At 34.1% G+C, this 24,933-nt stretch overlaps 1 protein-coding gene across 8 annotated transcripts in view; it reads right to left on the bottom strand.

The window, feature by feature from the left end:
- LOC128989592 (phosphatidylinositol 3,4,5-trisphosphate 3-phosphatase and dual-specificity protein phosphatase PTEN-like) overlaps positions 1-23,129 on the bottom strand; it is a 29,547-nt gene extending 6,418 nt beyond the window's left edge. For 3 of the 8 annotated variants that reach the window (XM_054411512.1, XM_054411514.1, XM_054411511.1), the window contains exons 1-9: positions 22,997-23,129; positions 15,210-15,425; positions 14,024-14,153; positions 12,734-13,016; positions 12,180-12,324; positions 11,142-11,317; positions 10,634-10,788; positions 9,698-9,818; positions 8,476-8,623 (exon numbers count right to left, since the gene is read on the bottom strand). In XM_054411512.1, the coding sequence (XP_054267487.1) occupies positions 8,476-8,623; positions 9,698-9,818; positions 10,634-10,788; positions 11,142-11,317; positions 12,180-12,324; positions 12,734-13,016; positions 14,024-14,153; positions 15,210-15,315 (1,264 nt within the window). In that variant the 5' untranslated portion in view covers positions 15,316-15,425; positions 22,997-23,129. Of the gene's footprint in view, positions 1-76; positions 163-1,449; positions 1,555-4,482; positions 4,513-8,475; positions 8,624-9,697; positions 9,819-10,633; positions 10,789-11,141; positions 11,318-12,179; positions 12,325-12,733; positions 13,017-14,023; positions 14,154-15,209; positions 15,426-22,996 lie in introns of all 8 variants that reach the window. The other 5 variants (XR_008490456.1, XM_054411515.1, XM_054411516.1 and 2 more) reach the window with 5 other exon arrangements.
- Positions 23,130-24,933: the final 1,804 nt, after the last annotated feature.

The raw sequence follows: 24,933 nt of genomic DNA, 5'->3' as shown, positions 1-24,933 counted from the left end.
ATCCTGGAAAAACTAAATAGAGAACTTTTGTTTATTTGACTGACTAATGACTAAATTTATAACGGAGATACTTTACCAATCATGTGCGCAGATGATACCCTTTCTCACTCAAGGACAGAAATGCCAAAGACCTTCATCTCAACTCAATGTCCGTCCAATTCACTAAAGCAATAAAATATTTCTTGTTAAAAGACCTTACTATCAACACTATTTAGGTGAATGATGAAAAAATGTACCCACTCTGAAATCGAGACCTACGTTTGTACAACACTTGAAATGGAGTTAAAGTTCTACGGTGTGGTGACACAAGACCTGGGATCACAAACCAACCTAACCTTACGATTGAGTGATGACTGGACTGCATGACGAACATGACTGCACTGCCAAACTGCACCATGAACTGAAGAAATGGTTGGCCAATACTATTCTTGGAATGCGTTCTATGACTTTTGATAAATTGTACCATCGTAGTATTTAAATACTCTTTTGTAATAATAAACTTTGATTCAATCTTGTTATGTTTGATGTTTGTGGAACAACAATATAGTGTATTGCTTGAAGGAATACTATCAGATTTAGGTGTGCGAAAGACCATAGATTCTTTCAAAATATGTAAATAGTTTGTACTAACTTTAAAAATGGCAAATACAAGCACAGGTGTCGTGTTTAAAACTTGTGTTTCTTGTTTATTTCTAATTAAAAGTTCTAAGAAAGCAAATAAGACATTATTCTGTAAATTACAATTTATTTAAAACTTTTAAATTAATTTGCCACAAAAGGAGCCATTTATTCTAGACAATGATTTCCTTTCATTTGGCAAAATGTTTTTAGTATCAACTAATATTCATAAAGGGCCATGACTGGCTTGACTAAATACTAATTAGTCAAGTTGACTAAAGGTTACTCATGCTGGTTACTCAAAAACGAGTTGTCAACTGATATAGATAATTAAAATAAGTAAATGTGCCAGGGGAAAACTACAAAAAAATGTGTGGTGCATGCCTAATTGGGCCTACCTGGTGTAGACATTCCATACATATATAAAATTCAACTGTAGCAAATTTTATGTTTAAATTGAACATGAGTCGCTCACAGAGTATAATACTGTCAATTGTTTTGGATATTTTAATTCATAAGTAAACTGCAAAACTTCAATATCACACTTCTTCCCCAATTTATCTCAAATGACTTAATATCAGTGAATAAAAAATTATCACTGTCTGTTGATAATGTGTGTATTGTTATGTTACTGGTTGAAACAAAATGTAACTCAAACCCAAACACATAACAACTGCATGCCATAAAAAACTGGTTAGTGACCAACACACAGCAAACGCAGGGTAAGTTGTTGTGAGGAAGCGATGATATGTGTCAAAACCAAACAATAAAACCAAAAGTAACGGAATGGCATGGCTAGCAAAAGCGGAAATCAAAAATTGCAATGCTTACCACTAGGTTTATTCAGTAAATGTTAGATTTATCATGAATGAAAGATTTCCTCATGCCTGATGTCAGTGTCGGAAAGCAGACGATACCTTCCAACTCTGTTTTCAGCTGCACACAACCGAAAAATATCAGATTGAGTGGCTAGCCTTAGGAGCCCTACATTAATAATTTGCCCTTGGTTGGATTTAGGCAAATGTTATATGGACAGCTTTGTTGAGGCAGATAAAACGTTGACGACCAAAGCAGAGCTGTTGTACAAAGCATAAAAAAACACTGTATCATCAACGAAACGCTCGGTGGTGGAGCTGTTAAACGACGCTGTGATAGGTACCTAGGGTGCCCGCGGTCTGCCAAACATCCGCTCGCGATCTGCAGATCAGTTGTTTGCTACAGTATTCAACATGGATGCAGTGCAAATCAGTTTTAACAGTTTCCACTATTTGTTGGAAACATACCAACTTCACCAGAAGGGTGGAGAGGCTTTAGGCATAGACAAAAAGAATTAAATATAGACTGTCAGACGTGTTGCAGGTACCATAGGTTCTGGCGCTGGGAGCGCCGTGTAGTTACGTAGCGATTGCGCCGCAACAATGGATCAACATTTCGGCCTGACAAAAAATTGCCACACGCGGGGGTCAACTTTTGCTCTCTCAGCATTGACTGCAGAGAGTTTGTATTTGAAGAGACTAAACAATGATCTTTAGTTTTAGATTTTTGTCTGTAAGAACAAATTTGTTTTAATTAGCTTTTTGAAGCTTTTGTTTGTTTTATTGACACTGTTATGCAGTTTGTAACTGTCAAGAATAAAGAGATTTGTAGTTTGAAATTGTTATAAATGTAACCTGACCTACCCCAAATTGACCTAACCTAAAGATTGCTGGGTAGCCTAGGGATTAGAAGTGGCCACCAGGAGGAATTGGACTGGACCCATCCGGGGCCATAAAACTATTCCTAATTCAAAAGCTGATCACTGCGCGGAGTTGGGCTATCCCCCAGTCAATTTTTAATCTGATACCTTAAATATATTTTGGGATGAAGAGTTACTAGTGAGCAGGTAGAGAGTTGGACCGCAGGCCACATCTGAGGTGGGGGTGAGGTAGCAGATCTGCCGCGTATTTACTGACAGTTTACTGATCCGGTCACATTGTTTACGCTGACTTTACAGGATCTAACGCAACAGATAAAACGCTTGTATAACTTGCACATAGGGTAGTTCATTCCCCAATAGACTTGACAACACGACAAAAACTCTGATGCAACAAAGCTGCCCCTACAACACGCGCCTTACCGGAACATTGCCACACAAAAGTAACTGCATAGAGTGAATGTTAGTTTTAAAAGTCCTTCTAACATAAATGAAATCACGTACATAAAGCCTACTTATGTTTATAGGTTATACTGTAATGCTTAAATAATACAGCTAGTGAGTAAATACCTAATGAATAATAAAACTAAGAATTCAAAACAAGCTCAACGTGCAACGTTCTACATTTTACGTCACAAGTTGTTTCTCATGAAATTATTAATACGAATAAATATAACTTTTAAACGAGTTATGAGTTTATGAATGAAGCAAATATTGTAGTTTGTATCTTAATTGAACACAGTATTCCTAAGGCAGAGTGTACACAATGATCTTAACTTTATAACTTTATTTTATTTAGTATGTTGAATCAGAGAAAGTGAATCAATATTTAAACGTTTTACCTCATTATAAATATGTTTAACACCATGTTACTAAGTAAAACTTGTAGAGGTCAATACAAATAACCATGAACATTTACAAGGTGCAACCAGAAAGTTCACAGATTGCAACGCTTGGAAAGGATTGATCCCATTACGCTTTAAATTACAAAATTAAAAATAGTTTTTGACATTCTCGAAAAACGTATTTGAAACCAGAATAATTAAGTCTGTTTATTGTGATGAAAATTCATTGATAAATATGATTTTTTGTGGGAAAAGAATAAAACATTAAATTTATATTTTAGTACAAAATTAAAGTTATATGACCAAGTAGCAAAAATGCTGTAGGCTAGATATAAAATCTCAATTACTTCAGAGAAATTATTTGCCACCATAAATAGATATATATCAACTCATAGTAACTATATTTATATAAAATCACAGATAACTTAATGGTATTTTCCTGTTAAAGGGAACATTCATTATTATCGATGATTTCTTTTCGATATATCGATATTTTTGTTTTCCATCCGATATATTGATAGCAACAAATTGAAATATATCAGCTGACAAGTACAATATAGGATAGAGTAAATAAATATTGTTCAGTATTAACAAACAATTTAAAAAAATATTATATTGAAATGAAACTGTTCTAAACCAACCTAACCAACCAAACTTGCTGTAACATTTCAAAATTCCGTTTGATAGCCTATTCCCCATATGCCTTTTCTGTTATCAAATGTAATTTTGAAACAGTAACTTAGCCTATACAGCAAGTTTGGTTAGTTAGGTTAGGTTAGTTTAGAATAGTTTCATGTCCAAATCCAATATATAGGCTATTATTTTTGCCTAAACAAGTTTTAGTTCTTAATTTGTGATTTAAATGAGTTTGAAGATATTAAAACAGAAGGAATACCAATCGTGAAGTAAAACAAAAATATAGATATATCAAAAATAAATCATCGATAGTAATGAATGTTCCCTTTAACAGGAAAGTACCAAATTAATTTTACAAATCTAACTACGAATGACGCACCAATGAATTTGAATTACATATCAAAGAAATCTAAAATGTTTACCGTACAGTTTCCTGCAATTAAATATACCTGATATGATAAAAATAGAATGATCAAAAAATTGAGACACGTTTTTTGGTTGATTTTAAATAAACTTTAAAATAGAACATCGAGTCAAAAAAGTAATGAACTCCCTTGGTATGTTGCATTAATAAATAATAAAAAAACTAAATAGCCTATGTACATAATACACAAGCCAGAGAGCGTGTTTAGTATTGATGCTAGCTACTAAATTCATAGATGCTGCTTCAAGCATAAAATATCAACTTACTGACTCGACAATGGCTCACCGTCAGTTATCCTAAACATACGACACCAAAAGGCTAAAATACCTCACTATATTATAAACTAGCTATTATTTCTGGTGATTTTTTTAAAAGGATGCCAATGTTAAGCAATTAGCAAGGGGTGAGCCAGTACGGTACAAAGGTGAACTGTAAACTGATAAAATGTTTACAGCAGTGACCAGGATCTGAACCCATGACATCGCTGCCTTGGGCCCGAAGTCTGTGACGCTACTGACTGAGCCACCGACTAACTTATTATTTGTGTTTTTATTTGTGAATTCAACCAAGAAATATGAATATTTTGCAATCACGTCAAAACTCTGGTTCTTGTAATGCTTAAACTTAAAAGTAAAGTAATAGACTTTTAAGCATTTAATGGTTGTTTAAAGTGGTTTGGTAAATGGTCAAGATTCTAACAGCACGAGAGATTGTTTCAATGATACCACCCTGATGACAAGGTAAATAAAACACCTTGTAAAAAGAACACTTGTTCTGCTATCAAATCAGTTCAGGGTTAAAAATATTTCTTTATTACTAATTTAATTGTGAAAGTATCAAATTTACTTTGTAATTTAAAATTTAAAAAGTGAAGATAAAAAGTAATAACCATAATTTGAACTGTGAAGGCCTAAATACATATTTTTGCAGTTTAAAACTAGAGATTGACCCATAACGGTACTATTAGCTGTACATCAATGTTTTAAACCTCTTATGGGTTATTTAAAATTATTACATTCAACATTTTATTTATGTTAAACGTCACGTTATTTAGCCTTAATGTAGTATTTCTTGGGTAAAATCTATAATGCAACAATCTACTTAAACGTTAAGTTTGAATGAGAAATCTTAAACACCCCCTATGATCCCTATGATTAGAGTAAATGTTGTTATTACAGTACCAGTATCAATAATTTATCTATCATATTCTGATACTCAAGAAACCAAACTGAAAAGAGTATTGTATTTAAATTGTTCATAGCCAGTTGATGGAAATAAGCAGGATATTAAAAATGAACATTAATTCCTGAATATTTTTAAGGTTGCAAAGTGCTCTGTAGAAACCTCTAATAAGATCTAATAAGTAGTAAAGTGGTGCAATTGCAAACGGAAAGGTTTTTTTGGAATTGTATTATGTCATTTCAACATAATTATTCATTACTACCAATAATAGATGTAGGTTTGCATTGGTTCTCAATATTTGTTGAGGAAGACGTCAAAGGTACATTGAACTCAGGCTGTCCGAGAACTTCCAATGACATGCCAAGAAAAAATTTATAAATGCACGAGTTGCATAAAAAGGTCACTAAGTGCATAAACGGAGTATATCAATAGCCAATTAAAAACTATCTTTAAAATTCATTATTGAATTTTTAAAGAAGGCCAATGAGTTTGTTGTAATGTAGGTACTAGACAATATAGCTATCAATAGACTGAAATCAACTACACTGCATCTATGATCTTTAAATTCAAAATGTCACTAAGCATTTACAGTCAGATTTTACCAAAACATGGAAAAATAATTATACTTTAAGAAGAACAGACTTACAGGCACAGATAAGTTTCGACAGCACAAATAAAAAATCAGCGAAATACTAAATAACTGATAAACAATGAAACAATAGCCCCTACAAGGCTTACATCAGTTAACGAAGCTCTAAGCTGTATACAGATTTGGTTTCTGCATTTGAAAAATTTAAATACAATTGTTGACTTGTTCTATTCTTATTTACTTGCGGCTTGCAACAGAGTCAGAAACTCTGCGGGTCTAGTTTTTGATTGAGAACATGGTAAACAAACTGCATTTTTGTTATGACTTTTAGTGGAGGGACATTTACTTAACACAGATTATTTCTCTCGTCTATTACAGACTGTGTTACCAACTTTAAAGTTGGATTGGTAAGTTAAACTGGGCTCTAAGCCTTGGTAGGCATTATCACTTTGCAAGTTATGATTTGTGATTGCAGAATCTGGACTAACATCCTTGTAGCCTTTGGGAGAACATAGTGAGCAAGACGTTACGGGTACGAGAGGATCTATGCAACTGTTAACCATTAGACTATTAGACATTTACTTTAGTGTACTAATTATTAGTTTTTTTAAGCTCTACAAAATGGGTTGGAAAATAAAATAAACGAGAGGTCGTCCAGTGGTCGAAACTCGACCAAAAATATGTAATGTACTCACTTCTCTATTTTCACCCCACACTGTAAATAAAACATGTGATTGGAGTTTCTTCCATTTGTTTTGATTTTCTGTTTATTAGGGATGGACGAGATTGGATTTTTAGTTTGAGACGAGACGAGACGAGATTTTTTATTTCTCATAAAATTTCGAGACGAGATCGAGACGGGATTTCCCTTCTCATATACAACGGGAAATGCACGTTCAAAATTTTTACCTGATTTTGTAACATTGTTAGATGACTGTTTAAATACAAAAATAATGATAATAGGCAAGAATATTTACAATCTTTTATTAAAAAACGTCAGCATAACATTTTTTTATTAATCACGCCTAACTTATTAAAAATGCCTACAATTAGGAAACATAGTGATATCAGTTAGGATAGAGTTCAACTTATCCTAAAATAAAATAAATCATAAAATAAAAGCAATATTAATTTTTATAAAATAGTTACTTGTTTTGACTTTTTATAGTAATAAAACATTCCTCACACTTAAAAATGACACTTAAAAGTGTTTTACACTTAACAAAACTTCTCAAATGTTATTAAAGTAATATTTACATTTAAAGAATTAATTAAATAAGAACGCCTTCTCAAAGGAAACGCAACTACAACACGCTCCTGTGTTGCGGGTATTGCATTGACTTTCTGCAGGCGTTTTTAATTTTTTTTTTTTTTTTTTTTTTATTCTCGTCTCGATAAAAATCTCGGCCAAAAAGAAATCTCGTCTCGTGTAACGAGATTTAAAATTTCCCGAAAATTTCCCGAAATTTCGAGACTTGACCATCCCTACTGTTTATATTTCGTTGTTATTTCGTCACCAGCATGGCAACGCATAAGATCCATGTTAATTTTTTCAAATTTTTAAACTCATTTTTTGCGCTTATCTTCGAGCCTATTTAAATTTATAAAGGGATTCTGCACACCTACAGGATAATAGCTTTCTTAACGGTATGCGTAGATTTACCCCACGATGCACACAAGCTGAGAAAAAAGGTTTTAAAGAAACATGCTTGCCTATTAATATATAGATAGATAACTAGAATTTACCACCCCAAAAAACTCCGTTCTTACAGTCTGATCATGCTGGTCCACAAACTCCACACATTTCATCATATTCATATGATTTTTACGCCAGTTATCGTGCATATGGACATACATGAATTTTAACGGATGATGTTTTTGGGGACATCAAGATGAAAAAGTAAATTGGTCTCAAGTCTAGGTTTTTTCTCTATGTTTGCTAAAATAAAACTAGAATTTCAAATCATATTAATTCAATCTTGAAGATTTTTTAGGATTTTTTGAGAGGATAGCAGGCTTACCTGAATGGGAAAGAGTCCAAACTGGCACAGGAAACACAAAACAAAACTTTACACTATATACACAAAACATTAGAATATTTCACTGTCACTGACAGCATTTTCAACTAAGGTTCAACTAAGTTCCTTAGTTGAAAATGCTGTCAGTGACAGTGAAATATTCTAATGTTTTGTGTATATAGTGTAAAGTTTTGTTTTGTGTTTCCTGTGCCAGTTTGGACTCTTTCCCATTCAGGTAAGCCTGCTATCCTCTCAAAAAATCCTAAAAAATCTAGGCCCTTGTGCTCTATGCTACACCCTCAATCTTGAAGATTGTTTGTCAAGGTTTTAAGAAGCTAAACGACTGGTTTCTTCCTGCTTTTCTGTACCAAGGTAAGTCTGTTCTCCCTTCAACCCTATACCACCAAACAAATTAACAACCCCTCAGAAATACCCAGAAGCCAAAGTTAAGATATAGACTCAATACTAACCGGACTCCCAGCCTTCCTCGTCCTCCTCAGGAGACGAACCTTCACTTGATTCTGCCTCGGAGCTTTCACTAGGCGTGTCCTGCGGCTGCTGGGGCTGCCAGGACGTTGCGTCAGTCTCCCCCGGCACACTAACCATGGACAGGCTTACCTGCCACACATGCACACCGACATTAGTACATCATCGTATATACAGTTTACACAGAAAGCGTCTACCACTGAGCCCAAAAAAAATATTCAGTGTTAAACACATTTATCTCACAACACCTTAGATTAAACATAAAACAAAAAGTGCCAATAATGTTGATTCACGAAATTTCTTCATTTAGGCCTTAATTGTTGGCCCAAACAATAATTCTCAGCTGTCAAACCAACTGGTATTCACCTTTTTCATTGTTATAAATTAATATACGGTGAATTCCATAATTATAAACCTAAGCTCAAATTTCAGGATTACAGAAATTTAGATAGCAAAATTGTACAAAAATTACCCCTAGATTTGCTTAAAGGAGCACTAGGTGTCAAGACCACTTTTAGTGATGCGCCTGAACCAAACAAATTAATTGAAATTCAGAATTTTATAAATTGCCATTTAAACTGGAAAAATATCTAGTAAGTGGAGTTAAACTGACATTGACAGTTACCAACTGTGACAGAAACTAGATTAAGTTATATTCTTTCTTATTATCCTGACCTGATTAATTCCTTACGGCAAAAGATTAAGGAGAGATATATCATGTAGCCTATGTGTGTATGTACGAGGCATGTTTTTTTAAGTAAATACCGTTTCTACAATTCTCCGTTCAAGCATTTTGGACATTTGCGCTGTGTATGTGCATCTATTGGCAAGCAATTACAGCATGCACTTCACAGTCGGCGGCAGTCTCAATTGGCGGCACCATGTTGAATGCTCGAAACCGGATGTATTATATTAGTAGCCCTAAACATGCAAGAAAATAATATATATATATATATGTATATATATATATTTGAACGAATGGTGTTTTTGGCCTCTGGGGACATCAAAATGATAAAGTAAATCGGGCCCGGGCCCAGGTCTTACGGTGCCACCTACGGTAATAGCTACTTCCCTATAGGGAAATTTGCTAAAATTAGTCATCAAGTAAAAAAGAAGTGTTCTGAAATCAAAGGGTGCATGGGGGGGGGCTCTAGGCTTTCTTTAATATTTGGAATTTTTAGTTCAGTTCCTAATTGCAAATCTTACCCTGAAGTCAGGACTGTATATTTTATTGGTCTTGTCCTTATGGGCATCATCGAGATCCCACTTTCCTATCCTGAGGATGAGTGGTCTCGTGTCTGCACTATCTAGACTCAGTGAACCAGCTCTGAAACAACCAATACATCATGCAAGCTACAGGTTACAAACCAAGGGCAAAACTAAAGTATAATGTGCAGCAATCAACACCTTGTACTCTACGTGTGTGCATTTCTCAATGTAGCGTAAACCAAACCTTCGACTTATTCACGACACCCAACCATGAGAAGCTAACCTGACCTGTAAGGAGTGCTACTTTGAGCTTCAAGTTTACCATAATTATATGTTGCAGGACTAGGTGTTATTGGTGGGCAAGCAGTTTAATGCTTTGTCTTCCCCCAGCCAAGAGAAACCACCGTATATTGAGTTTGACTACTGTCTCTGGCAGTTCCTGTGTGCACAGTTTGGGTGGGAGAAGCCCACCTGAAATATACGGTGAAAGAGGTTAAGTGGATGAAATCAGTGGATTTTTGTGATTTCCACCTCAAATTATGCATCTTTTGCACATCCTTGACTCTCAAAGTCCAACAAAAACTTTTATTCGTACAGATTAATATTTTTATGTCATCTCAACATAATCAATTCAAGTCTCATTCCTAGGATTCAGAATGTTTTGTATCGGTGGCTGAGGTTATAGTGCTCGCCTTAAAATCCAAAGATCATTGGTTCGATTCCAAGCGAGATCAATTCTGAACACACATGCCATTTATTCCACCATCAATGGTGCTATCAAATAACAAGTCTATGTTAGACACAAGACAAGACAAATACATGGACTGTTCCCTTAAATAAAAGTAAGAAAGCGCCAATACTGTAGTGTTAAAACAAAAAAAACTAGGTATCACTTATTATTTTATTAAATTTACAATTTTGCAATAAACTGACCTATGTTTTGTATCGGGGAGTGGTTGTTCTTCGTAACTCAGAGATCGACTGGATCGGTCGGGGATCAGATCAGAGTTGCCGTTCTCTGCCGGCTCAGGTACTAGGGAATGGTCCCGCACAAAGAATGTGTTGAACCAAAAATGGAACATCTTTTCCTGCAGGAAAAGACTGACGATAAACAAATAATATTTCAACAGTGGGTTATATACGAAACAAGATATAGGTTTCAGCCTTTATATAAGGTCTGTTAACTCCTATCGTTATATTAATAGGAAAATCTAAAAAACAAAAAACTGTAATGATTTGTTGTAGACTAGATAGCTAATTTTATATGTTTAAAGTTAATTCCACAGAAATAATTATCTAAGCACATTGAAAACCTCACATAACATAGAAAAATATTATTAGTAAGATTTTAACCTCATAAAAGATTGGACCTCGTAGTTGAAACGTCAAAATTATAATTATTTACAGTTATTACCACCAGTTCCAGTTTATTTCCAGTTACCTTTCTCATCATCATCTTGGGCTTGTAGAAGAACTCTAGTTTGACGTCCCCTTGCACCACGATGGCTTCACTCAGATTGATGACGATGCTCGAAGCTCCTCGCTTCACTTCTTGCAGCGGAGTCGAGTATTTGTTGGTCCCTTCTTCTTGCTTGTGCGTTATCACAAGCTGAATGTCTAACACAAAGAACACACACTTACATCTAACTCTATCTCAACTGGTTAGTAACAAGATCAGAAGTTATACATTTTGAATCTCAAATGGGAATCGATTTCTAGCATTAGAGAAATTTCTGTAGAAATGGATGGAGTTCAAGTTTTAAAAATAGATGCAACATTTCCAAGGCCCAGAAAAAAATGGGGCTAAGTAGGAAAAGTGGAATTCTCACTACATAAAAAAGCTGGGAAAAAATTATTATAGCCTACGTTTTTAAAATTAATAATCTTTACAGCTTCATCGTTCTGTTAATGCTTTGCTTTAAATCATTGCCACAGATGTTGCCCTTCAATTACTCAAGCTGGAGACATAACTTTTCAAACAATTGATACGAGAGATTAAATCTCATGTCAAGCTGTCGTCTGTTTTAGAATGAAAACGAACGTCGTAGAATTAAACCATTCCAGTTTTTTCCATGCAAAAATCAAAGGACAACCTATAGAAATGTTGTATCTAGATAAAATAGAACACCACTAAAAGAATAAGATATGTGTTGAATGTTTCGCCAACAAAAGAATAGGTGGCGTCCACATTTCAATTAATTGATAGGTCCTAATTTTCCAAGCTTCAGGTATAAAAAAAACATTTAACACTCCAGTAACAGCTATTAGAAATGAATAATAAAATGAAAGAGATTATACAGCTGTGGCAAAAATGATGCCACAAACCTGTTGTAACCTTTAAAATCTTGAAAGCTACATCAGCTAGCACTAGTAAATACTAAGGGAAAAACATCAATTTAAGCTGTGTCATTGCAGTTGAGTGGATCGACAGGTCACCAGGCTACCTCGTAAACCTCTCAAAGTGTAAGTTTCTACTCACTACCTTGGCCGCTACTGAAGAGTGCAGGTACAGGCTCCAGACAGACACTCCTGATGCTCAGCACCACCTGGTGGTAGTCTAGGTTTTCCTGTACAAGAGTAGCGTAGTAGCCCACATACCTCCGCTGGCTGGGAATGGTTACACCCTGTAAAAATGGAACATTTAGTCATCCCTCTAACATTAGTTTCTTTGCAAAATCCAGTTTATTCCATGATAGATCACAAAATTGTGCGTTTTTTCTAGTCATCTTGTGAATTGAAGAGTGTAATCTGATTCTGATTCATCTGGTGTCCCTAAGTCATAACAGTAAACAAGTAAAACAATGTTTATGAGTTATATTGGAGTTCTGGAATCATTATTGAATCAAAAGTCACATGAATAAACTATTTTTCAAAGTAAAAATCTAGATTTTCCATAATTGAATAAATTAATGGCTCATTGAGGAATTTAAGGTTTTCGCGGTTAAATCGGTACCCTGTAGTAGCATTGTTTAGTTTCCTCCAACCTCTCTGTAACCATAAACTTAAACTTACAATTGTTGACAGACCCCTCACCTTTCGATCTGTGGTGCGTTTCTGCCCGTAGAAGCTGAGGGCCTCGTTGGCTGAGTGGAACTGACGACTGTGCAGCATGTAGCAGCAGACCATCACTCCTGTCCGGCCCTTACCAGCCTTGCAATGAACGGCTGCCACGTTGCGTCTGTCTGCCGTCAACCAAGAGTGGACGTCGTCGCAGAATGGACGGATGTCTTGGATGCGTGGAGGGTTGTGGTCGTCAAAAGGGTAGTTAGCCACTCGCTGCTGAAACTTGTTCACGTCGTACGACCTTTCTGAACACCTGAAGGCAGTAAATTATTTTCAAAATCTTTAATTGTTTTTAAGATGTAATGTTTTGTTTCATGAAAAAGTGAAAAAGCTGAATAAATGTAAAAGCATTTGATATTTTTCAAAATATACGGCAAAAGAACGTTGGTGACCAAACCCTTCAGTAAAAATTTAGTGACGTAAAAGTTTTTAAGAAACAGAAAACGTTGACTTGAAACAATTTATGTGCTGTTCATTACGGAGCACATTTTGGTTGGACGAACATGAATGAAATAATTGACATTAATTGATTCATCCTACATATAAAAATAAGTACAATGAAATTATGATACTGTAATTTTAAGAGGATTATAAAAAGGTTTTGCATGTACATAGGTTTTGAGGTTAAAGATTTGATTTTATATGTTTTAAGAAGATCTATAATGGAGACATGCATGTAGGAAATGTGGGCAGTCTGAGGAGACCGCAGATCATCTACTTGACTGTACAGCTCTGAATGAAGTGAGGGAAAGCAGTCTTGGTACAATGATATGGGGCAGAAACCTTCCTCAGGAGGAGCTCATAGATAGGATGCTGCAGTTCATCAAGCAACTCATGTTTGACAGGCTCTGACGCACCAAGCGGGGGGAACAAAAAGCCCATCTGCGGCTAACGTGCATCAGGACAAGATCCGCCCTGACTAAATCAATCAATCAATCAAATCAATGTTTTAAGATTCAAAATTTCTTGTATGACCATCACTATTAGCTAGAAACTGAAATATAATTTTATAAGCGGTAGAAACAGTAAATTTGATGTAAGGTCAGTTGGTGAGACTCTGTAGTGTAGGGTAAATTTCTATTTTCATTATTTTTTAAGTTTTTCCTAAATTATTATTTACAGAGTTTTATTATATTAACGATTTGCAGATCCAGATAGATATTTTACTTCTTGTGCATGTACTGTTTGAAATTCAGTATTATTAAGGTACTCGCTCGTATATTCACATGGTTTTTTGGAAAATCTAAATAGTCTACTTACAAGTTATAAATCTTATAATGGTCTTTGTGTTTGGATTCCAGGAACTTGACAACATCATCAATATGATTGCGGTAAACTCCTTCCAACTTCTCTGCAGGAAAGCCCATCGCAATCAGGTTATCTTGGATATCTGAGCTTGTGGTTAAGGACAAATCATACATCCCATTATGAAACGTGACAGAATTAATCATTGTTATGCACATTTTCTAATGGTAAACATGTACTTAATTAAAAAGTTTATCTGTTATTTAATTTAAAGGCTACAGAATCTCTTTACGATGGAAGTCTTTTTCAATATTTACTGTGGTTGTTTTAAGGGAAATATGTTATGAATTAGGCCTATTTATTTTGGATTTTTCTGAGGAATTATTGATGCCAGAAGAGATTTCCTTCTCCAGAAACAAATGTACAGAGAATATGCAGAGCCCACCTTCTCACAAAGAGTTTGCTATTTGTCAGAGAGCTAAAGATTTTAACTTTACTCACAGTTTTTATTACAAAATTACAAGCAGTGGTTTATTGCAACACAACCAATCAATTTCACGCCAACAAACTCCAACTAACTGTGGCCAGTAAAAGCCACACGTTTAAAATTTTAAAAAAACCTAACAGGAAACATCATGACAGAAGCAAGTAGGCTTACTGATGAATTTAAGATTTAACAATAAGAATGAATTGCTATGTGAGCGGCCGAAAAGAATACTAGACTTATCTGATAGGTTTATAGAATTAGAATTTTTTTTAAAGCTAGAAAATTGTTAGAAATCAAGATTAGAGCAGAGTCATTAAAGAATCTAAGAGTAAATAGAAACAGAAAAGATTGAACCTAAAAATCAAATGTTTAAAAAAATTTCCTTTTCACTTTTACATATTGTGCTGATAACTATAGCTTGTTAGATTACCAATGAAGCCTATGAAATGAAAGGCTTGTTAACAGTGTAAATTGTTACAGTGCATAGGAAGTGTTTTTGTCACATTAGCCATTTGTATCCTATGGTTCATAAATATTTGAAACACTAACCTTTCTCTCCCACAAATTCAACCTTCCTAGCCTAACTCAAATGGTGTACTGAGAAATGGGTTTTTAAGGATATGTAGACACTTTCTAAGTTCATTCCTTACTTTAACAATCAACTTTTTCTAATCTTATTTTACTTCTAAGAACTATTATGAAATAAAAGGATACATGATAAATCCAGATTGAAGCCATCTTGCGTGTAGCGTTTCCGCCGCTTGCTCACCATGGTCTTTAAGGGATTAGTCATCTTCATATTAGATATGGTGTTGGCCATTTTTTTGTATCTTTGAAAGCACTGGCCACTTTCCCAAGCCAGTTCTTACCTTTCGAGATCTTCCACAAAAACATGGAGTGAGATATTCAGGATGTTATCACTCTTTCTTCCTGTAAAACAAAAAAAGATTAACATGGAGTGACAGTTTCTAGCAAAATATTTAGTTGGTCTCAGATCCCAAGGACCTATCAGATCACTATTAAAAATTCAAGCAGTGAGGCCTACTTTTCATAGAAGCCTACTTTTCATAGAAGCATACTTTTGGATATTAATTTAATGAAGCAGACAAAAAAATTGTGCAGATTACCACTCTATTGTAGGTGGGGATAGCCTGGGGGTAGGTGGTTAGAGTGGCTCTGCGGTTTTGTAGGGGTGGGGGTACGATGAAAATCAGTCTGCGCTCTCTCACCCTGTCCGAGCAACATCGCAGTTACACTCTTTTTCAAAAACATTCGGGATGCCAGTTCGATTATCTTAAAACTTAATTTTTTTTAAGTTTACAGTGGAGTGAAAATACAATTTTTTAGGCATGATTAAGCCATAGATTTGTATACAAGTAATGCATTATTTGAAGGCCTACTATTTGTTGACCACAAAAAATCTCTGGCTCATTAAAGAGTAATTTTTTGAAGTACAGTATTAAAAAGCCTATTCTAAATTTTAATTTAGAGAGAATTTATAAAATATGCTATCCTCCATTAATAAACATTTTCATATTCCTCTTAAAGAGGTAAGAAATTAGATATTTATTGAAAATACTAATTTTTGTTCGCGCTCGGCTCCCCACTTGCCACTACAGCCCCTCACACCCAGGCTTCACGCTTGCAGTACATTAAACTGGTAAATTAAAAAAAATTACCGGGCTATTTGTTGATCTGTAAAGAATGTTTAACACCACCACTTTGGATAGGGTTATAACTTTTTAAAGTTCTGGTTTGTGGTACCTATTGTTTTCTGAAAGTAAAGACCTACAATCCAAATTTTACTCTATAGTTCTACTTAAGAATATTTTTTGACTCTCGCATATCATCACCGTGATAAAAAAAAATTACAATCACTTTATAAGGAACAGAGTAGTCTTTAAAAATGTTGCTAGATAATCCAACCCCATCACTAATCGAGCTCGTTCCCCTCCCTCTTAAAGATAGGCTAGTATATCTATTGTGTGAAAAGAACATTTATTTATGTGCCCACTATATGATTATTAACTCCGGTACTCGCAAGTGGCAACAAATTGGGGAACGTACGGAACTGGCAATCTGTCCACAACTAAACAATGTTGGGGTCTTAAATCCATAAATGGTCACTTTGATTCACTAGGCCTAATTTAAATTGGCCTCTCGGTGGTCCAGCCCAATGAACCCTTTAGGGGAACGTTTAATGTTCTTCAAAGACCTGACATTCTGTACCTATAACTTAGTAATTTGTTGCCAATAATCAATTTCCACACGGTAAAATCTATCAGTGCCCAAGGAAATTTGCTTTTGTTTAATTAAAGGCTCGATCTTAACCACCGAGTCACTGAGTTTTAATTCTTGGATGAAAATATTCAAGTCTGAGTATAAAAATCTGTAGGCTAAATCAATAATGAAACTTAACTAAATCAACACAGAAGTTCACAGTCATATAAAATAAAACAATAATATAACAAATGATTTAGTAGAAATTGCATAAAATAATTAATTATTAATTCAGAATTCTTGAATTATGTTCCATTGTACACTGCATCTTTGTCATGTTGAGCTCAACTGTTTAAGTAGGTAGTTAAGGTTGAGTTTAGCTGGATCTAACCTATGATTGAATCTGTTTGCCGTGTGAAATAAATTAGCAAATTCCAAGATTTGACTTAACACTACGCTGTGACAAATTATATCTTTACTAGCCTATGTAAACTAAGCAGAAATGGAAGAGAAAGGAGACTAGGTTAAATTATACTAGACAAAATATTTTTCAATTGAAATGCCTTTACTTTTTTGTTAAAATTTTGTTGGGAAAATGTGTAAAAATTTGCAAGTATGACTAGAATATGTACACTACACAGTCTATATTCTTTAAAAAATTTTAATCTTAAGTGTTAGGCTATATTTTTTTTACTAAAAATTTATTTAATATCGTATAAATATTGAATTTACCTTACAACAATTTCAAAAACTATAGATCAATACTTTTCCTCAAGTTTTATTAGCTATTAGCTTATCAAAACCCACATACCTTACAATCAATACATCTACAGACAATTAAAGTACAGTACCTATGCCATTATATTGTTTTATTGCAAATTCAAAATTAAAGTCTGAATCATAATCTGCACAATGACGTAACAGTAAAATATACACAACCATTTTGTACTAAATTAAGTGTAGAAAGAAAAAAACATTTTATGCTTAGAGAAATCCTTATCACTAGTCATTTATAGAGAGAGTTTTTAAGTTGGATATAGGCTTAAATATGATCAACTTAAATAATTTTTCATTTTTATATGTTATAGGCTACATTTAGAATAATTGGCCTTGCCAATGGGTTACCGGTAAGGTTAAATGTTTTGAAATTTCTTGTCCTCTTTCGCCTAGATCTTACACTTCACGATTCAAAATAAAATCTTAGAGTGCCCCCCGGAATATGTTTTAAATTGTAGACATCAAATAGGAGCGTTTTTATCATTTGAGGCGTGTGTTTTTTTATTTTACGATTCTGAATCAACCACTCGACGGATTTTCATGATTTTTGTGTTGAAAGAAAGATAATTTTGAGAACTAGGGAATGTCGAAGCCATAATTTTAGTTTCGGGCCCCAGTTTTTTAGAAGTTAAGTTTTAATTTTGAAAAAGTCTAGCAGCCGACGCTAAGATTCTATTGGCATAAAATAATTTACTTAACATAACAGCTGTAAACATTCAGCTTTTGTGCCACAAATTCAGCATTTGGATAAAAATGTAAAGACATAGGGCTACTTAGGGATGACTTATTTATAGGCCTACTATGTGTAATGCTAATCATTGATACGTTCAATTCTTCTGTAAGAGAATGACAGATTAATTAAATATACATAATAAAATACTAGGATGTTCAAATTATTTTTTAAAGCAATCATTGTAATCTTCGATTTATTTTAGAGCAATATAATTTGTTTTAACTAACAGCTGGTTAAATATAAACTATGGAACTATGAGGTTATTTTATTTACTCTTATTTTCTCATTGATTATAGGAAATAAGTAAGATTAGTAGAGATAATACCACAGTTTTAACCAAAATTAATTAAACCACAGTACAAATCGAGGCTCTGTACACGAGTCTTAATAAAAAAGGATAAATGCAAATTATTTTACTGCTACACTTTTCAAGGAAAGATTAGAAAAATAACAAGGTTTACATGTTTTAATTATTCATGGTAGCTTTTTGTTTACAATTAATGTTTGCTTTAACTTTGTTTGGATTAGGCTCGGAAATATTGATGTCATAAAAAGAAGATCAAGAATAATCAGGAATCACGATTTTAAATTACCACCACAACCTCAGCCAGGTTTTATACAAAGATAAACAGATAAATGACATAGATTGAACACAACGTCAACATTGACCTAGGATACTGCAATTAGACAAACCATCCTTTTATGAAATCGTGTTCAGTTTTGGTTACGTTTGGGGGCGCCTATATCAGCGCCCTCCAAACGTGAACATATCACTTTTATTTCAGTGAATATATTGTAGGCCTAGTTTAAATTAACTAATATGGGAAATTACGATGTACATTTATTCAATGAGGGTGGGTAATTATCAAGGATAACGGTATGGATAATAAACATTGACAATAATTACATCATTAGCTTTACTAGCGTGTTTACTTTATATTCCTGCTACATGTGACCAGTTCTTTTTTTTCAAATGAATGTTATTTGAACCAAACAGCTGTTTCAAAACAAACTGTTTATTGTTTTTACTTTTCTTTGTTTAAGCTTATTTAGTTAGCAATTAATGCAGTGAAATTGATATAAAGGATAGGTGTGACGATTAGTTTTGATGTTAGGACACCAAAGCTAAATTATGTGTACTTTGAATTTTATTGGATATTATCGTTTTATTTTAGGTTGTTTCTATTCAGACCTACTGGAAATTATGTATAATAGTTGTATTGTGGTGATAATAATTATGGAAGAGGCAGGTATGCTATGGAAGGTGGTATCGTTGACTAGGTCTATACACTTCTCAATTGACTATTACTCTCTCTACTGTAGGCTACTTATAATCAGTGTGCGTCTGTGCGAATCGGCTGCAAATCTCACTTCAACGCTTTTCACATCGTAAAAATTGCAGAACTGCTGTTTTATTGTAAAATTATCGGATTTAAAATGCATATCGGATAGGCCTATGATGGAAGAAAAACATATTTGGTTACACAACATTTGTTTACAAGATGATTTTTCACATTAAAACTGCAAGAAACTTGGTCTTTATATGTGTAAACTAGCCGATCTGAATTGTACATGGTTTTAACTGACTACTGAATTCCCGTACGTAGGACGGGCTAACACCTCGTATACAATAAAAACAAAACAGACTCCCTTTGCTCACACTTGCCGTAAGCCAAGGTTTTTTCTCAAACCAAGGAGTGCAAAATGTTCTAATTATCTTTGGACCATCTTCCTGAGAAAATGTAAAGCCTTTAGGTTGGTGAGATCCTAGCTTTTTAATTGCTAATTTTTCCTCAAGAGCGAGGTTAGAGAAGTTTCATGTTAAAAGATTATCTACTTCATTCAATTTCAAAGACCAAAATTAAACTAAATTAAGTTAGGCCTACCGTGTGTGAATCATCACAACTGTGAGTTAATAATATTAAAATATAACTAGGCTAATATTTTGCTGAAAATATAAATAATTCTATTATTTAAGTAGACTACTTCAAGTATTTTAAACATAGTAGGTCTAGTCTTTGTGGTATGTCTACTCTAAGTCTACTCTACTCGTCTACTAAACATGTTATTGAAATAGTAAATAATTCAAAACTAATAGGCATTGGCCTGCTCAAAACTAACTTATCTATCTACAAACATACAATTAGTCTGTAAATTTACAATTTAGATCATGGCAAGAACTGCATTTTTTTATTAATAACTCACAATTCTGAAGATTGCAGTACTTTCTAAGTAGGCCTAACCCCATTTCAACCACGAACACCCACTTCACAATAACATCACCACACCATCAACACACCTTTAAATTTAAATGATCACTAAAACCGACAAAATCGTAGTATGGCTACATAGGTACTCTAATAAATCTGTAGGTAATAATATTACGAAACTTACTAAAAGTGTTAACTTATTATTAGTTCATAAAATATATAATGCAACTACAACCCGTATGCCGGTTGGTGAACTACATACACGTAACACGGGTAGCGGGAATCGTGATGTAAACAAAGCTACACTAGCGCTCAGCACTCCCAGCGATAATAGCCCCCACCACATCAGCGAATTTCGAGTAGTGGATGGAGAGCTCACTTGCCACTCGGTTACCGCCAGTACAGTGCTAGGGCATCTCACCAGCCATGTTATACCTGACGAGTTGTGTTATGTTTTATATTTATATGCTTGATTATGATCACAGCTTGTCTCTTAATGTCCAAAGATTATAAAAATATAGGCTATATTTGTTGACAAAAAGCTGTATCTTTTAATTTCCCCGCCAAATCTAAAAAAAAAAACATAATTAAATCTCAAATTCCCCCCCAAAATTGAATTGTGTAGCGCGGTTCGCGCTATCAAACCATTCTGTGGATACCCCTGAAATCTACTTAAAGAAACAAGGAAGAAGATGGCATTTCCTTCTCCTGGAACAGTCTACTATCGGTAGGCCTATCAGATAACTTAAGTTAGGCCTATCTAATTACTTATTTTAATGCCATATATACCAATCTATTAAGTTTTGTTTATTTTTTATAGTTTATACTATTTTTTATTTAATATGCTTTGTACCTGATTCTTAGACCCTTTGTAATAAGTTTTTAAAGCTCATTAACTTAAAAACTTAAATTTAGTCAAACCCAATTTAGTTTACTTAAAAAGCCTATTTGGTTCCTGTAGGCTATTTATTTATTCGTATTGCATGTTTAACTTAAGTTAACTTAATCTCAAAGAATCCTAGGCCTAATTTGTATTTATACTAAGTTACTTAAGTTAGAATACCTAAGTTTAATACGTTATCTTTATATGTAGGCCTATTTCTTGTAGATTGGTTCTTGACCGTTGGAAGGTCCTAATAATGAATTTAAAAATTACTTAATAAAAATGCCTGAAAATAAGCTAAGCAGTTAGCTGATGTCAATATATCAAGTCATATTAATTTTAATTAATCCTAGTAACTTAACTTATTTAATCGTACTTCAAGTTAAGTCAGAGGTGGCCCTCGTTATGTTTAAAGAGTCTAAGCTAATTTAAGTTATATATGAACACTAAACCTAGCTTTTAATATTTATAGAGATAGGCTACCGTAAGTTAGGCTTAACGTACCGGTACGGTATGACTTAAGCTCATAAACTTAAAACCAAGTTAGGCCTAGAGTAAGTTAGCCTTGGATGTAACTTTAACCTAGAAAAAAAAACCATTTAAAAATTGTAGACCAAAGAGAGATGATTGATGATAAGTTATGAGTTCCTAGTTCAGAACCCTCGATTCAAATATAAGTTACAAATATACAAACAATGTTTTTATCAATTATCAATTATTTAAGGTGGGGACGCCACTACGTGTGTACCAACCCAAATATGAATGAAGGATAAAGTTTATGATGAGTGGCGCGATCTTGTAGTCTTGTTAGTGACTAAGGCCGGCATATTCCTTAGACACAGCTGTTAATTAATAGCCCAAACAGCTAATGGCAACTAAGGGACCTACAGTTTAAATAGTGTTCCCTGTGGTTGGTTGTAATTTAGCCTTAAACTTAAGTAGCATCTGAATTAGGTACCAAAGGCCATGGTTAAATTTTCATTTTAATGGGTAACCGAAAACTAAAAAACTGTATAACTTAGGCCTAATGCAACCAAGTTAGACTAGGAATATAACCACACAACCATAGCCTAAGCCTTTTAAACTGTAAAATGGTAAAAATAAATTAGGTCTCAGAAAGTTCCTAAACATTAAGCAATATATGCCTAGGCCTATTATCAAGGCTTTTCGGTAAAATCAAGGTAGACCTAGTTCAATGTCATCTTCTTTAAGTTAGACCCTAGCTTAACTTAAGTAACTTTTCTTAAGAGTTTAAATCAATAGGTAGACCCAAAACAAGCTAATTACATCACATGACTCTTTTTCTATCCTTTGAGGACTTAAAACTACATGTTCTTCACCTTATTTTCAAGGTTCTGGTAGCCTTAACCTGTTAGAAATTAGATGTAGGGCTAAGGAATCTAAGCTAGGCCTATCTATGGTTGATTTGGAAAACTGTATCTGGTCCGTCTTGAGCATATTTTTAAAAGAAGTCACATAGCACAACTTACTCAGTTTTAAAGACTTAAACAGCGTATTTAATGAAACTTTGGATAGATTTGTATGGAATTTAAAACACAATGAATAGAAACAATACTAGGCTAGTCACAGTACAATAAAGGTTTACTCTTTTTGTCTCTGATCGTTTTATATTTTGCGTTAAGTAATCAACAATATTCTAAAGAGCAAATAAACTTACCTGCCAAGACACATTAGGAGTCACTAGACCACAAATTTAATACTTGAGACCACAATTTAAGGACAATAACCATTTTCTTTGTCCTCCTTCAGCTAGCTTCTGTCTGCCATATTGAATTGAATGCCTGTATTGCCTCTGCCTGCCTGCCTTAGTGCCAGTGCCTACCAAAATCAAACCAACGACGACCAAAGAAAAATATCAATCTCACTACCGATGGTGTTTGAAGTATAACAATAGTATGTATAAAGGTACATGCATGTCCGAATGCCAATTATAAATAGAATAACGTGTCTATTAAGTACATTAAAAATTAGAAGTGCAATATATAGCCATTTTAACGCATATTATCTATATATTAATTTGAAAGTGTTTTTCTTCAGAAATCAGAAATCAGAAACTTTTTATTGCCGTAATTTGCAAGGTACATGCATATGACAAAGTCAACAACAAATGAGGTTCAAGTTCAACCAAGAAAATAAAACTAGATCCGGTAAAACATGAATAGACAAAACATTTGTCTGGGCTTTGTCACAGAATATGAAATATGGTGAATTCTCTTGGGGCTCTGCCCCCGTGGCCTTTAAATTCCCATCCCATGTTAATCTTATGGAGGAAAACGGGGTTTTTGTCAAAGCTAATTTGAAAGAACGGTTGGGCGTAGAAACTTGGTAGGGGTCTCTAAAGAAAGGTCTTGGTCTGTAGATGAGCATGAGCCATCAAAAGAGGAAAGAGGTAAATACCCTTGGGGCTCTCTAGCCTTTAAAGTTGCCTCTTCAGATTTGTTTACATTAACCATTCTATATATATTAATTTGAAACTGTTTGTCTTTGTCACAGCTATTTTGAGAGAACGGCTGGGCGTAGAAACTCGGTAGGGGTGTCTAAATAAAGGTCTTGGGCTGTAGATGAGCCATCAAAAGAGAAATATGGTGAATTACCTTGGGGCTCAGCCCCCGTGGCCTTTAAATTCCCATCCCATGTTATTCTTATGGAGGAAAACGGGGTTTTTGTCTAAGCTAATTTGAAAGAACGGCTGGGCGTAGAAACTTGGTAGGGGTCTCTAAAGAAAGGTCTTGGTCTGTAGATGAGCCATCAAAAGAGGAAAGACGTAAATACCCTCGGGGCTCTGCCCCAGAAGCCTTTAAAGTTGCCTCTTCAGATTTGTTTACATTACGACCATATGCATAATTCTACACTACTTTCTAATGCAACAGCTGTTAATATTTAAATTATGATTATTGAATTTGTCAAAATGAAGTACAGTATTTGCAATGGATTTTTCTGATTTTAAAATTGATTTTCTTCTGCATCGTGTCATGTGTCATGTTTTGCAATATAATGTTCTATTACCAAATCAGTGGAAAATCCTAATATCACAGTGTAATTTTTGAAATTATATTTCTTATGGAGTTAACTTATATCTATTGTATTGGTTGGTTTCTGCCGTTTTTACCACTTCTTGGAGATTGTAGGTGATATTCTTTAATTGGTATATTGCATCCGTAGACGAAACTTGGGTTGGTGTAATTATTACAATGGAAAAGAGCGAGAAATCCTGGACAATTTGATATAGGCTAAAAATAATACACTGAATTAACACTGTGCTGCATTTCTTGAGCAATCATTTGAAATAACCGATTTGCAAACAATGGAAACATAGAAAAAGTCATAGAACACAACCAAGTAGAAGAAATAGAAATAATGTTTTTTTACACTAAAAACACAAGATCAGTTTTTTGAAAAAAGATAAGATATTTACAAAAGATTTTGATTATATCTAACTGTTGTGTAGATTGTGAGTATTTCCATAATCTTTGAGTCGCCTGTAAGCTTTGCAATTGCTCGAATTCGAGCAACAGGTATACTAGTTAGTATGTTATTCTGGAAGTAAAATTCAATATAGATGAGTGAAAATTTAAAAACGTACGTTTTCATGTC

Source organism: Macrosteles quadrilineatus, unplaced genomic scaffold (genome assembly GCF_028750875.1).
Source record: "Macrosteles quadrilineatus isolate MER2022 unplaced genomic scaffold, UCM_ALF_1.0 Scaffold_3__2_contigs__length_128488019, whole genome shotgun sequence".
In the NCBI taxonomy this organism is placed as follows: Eukaryota; Metazoa; Arthropoda; class Insecta; order Hemiptera; family Cicadellidae; genus Macrosteles; species Macrosteles quadrilineatus.
This window is presented reverse-complemented; position numbering and strand designations above follow the sequence as displayed.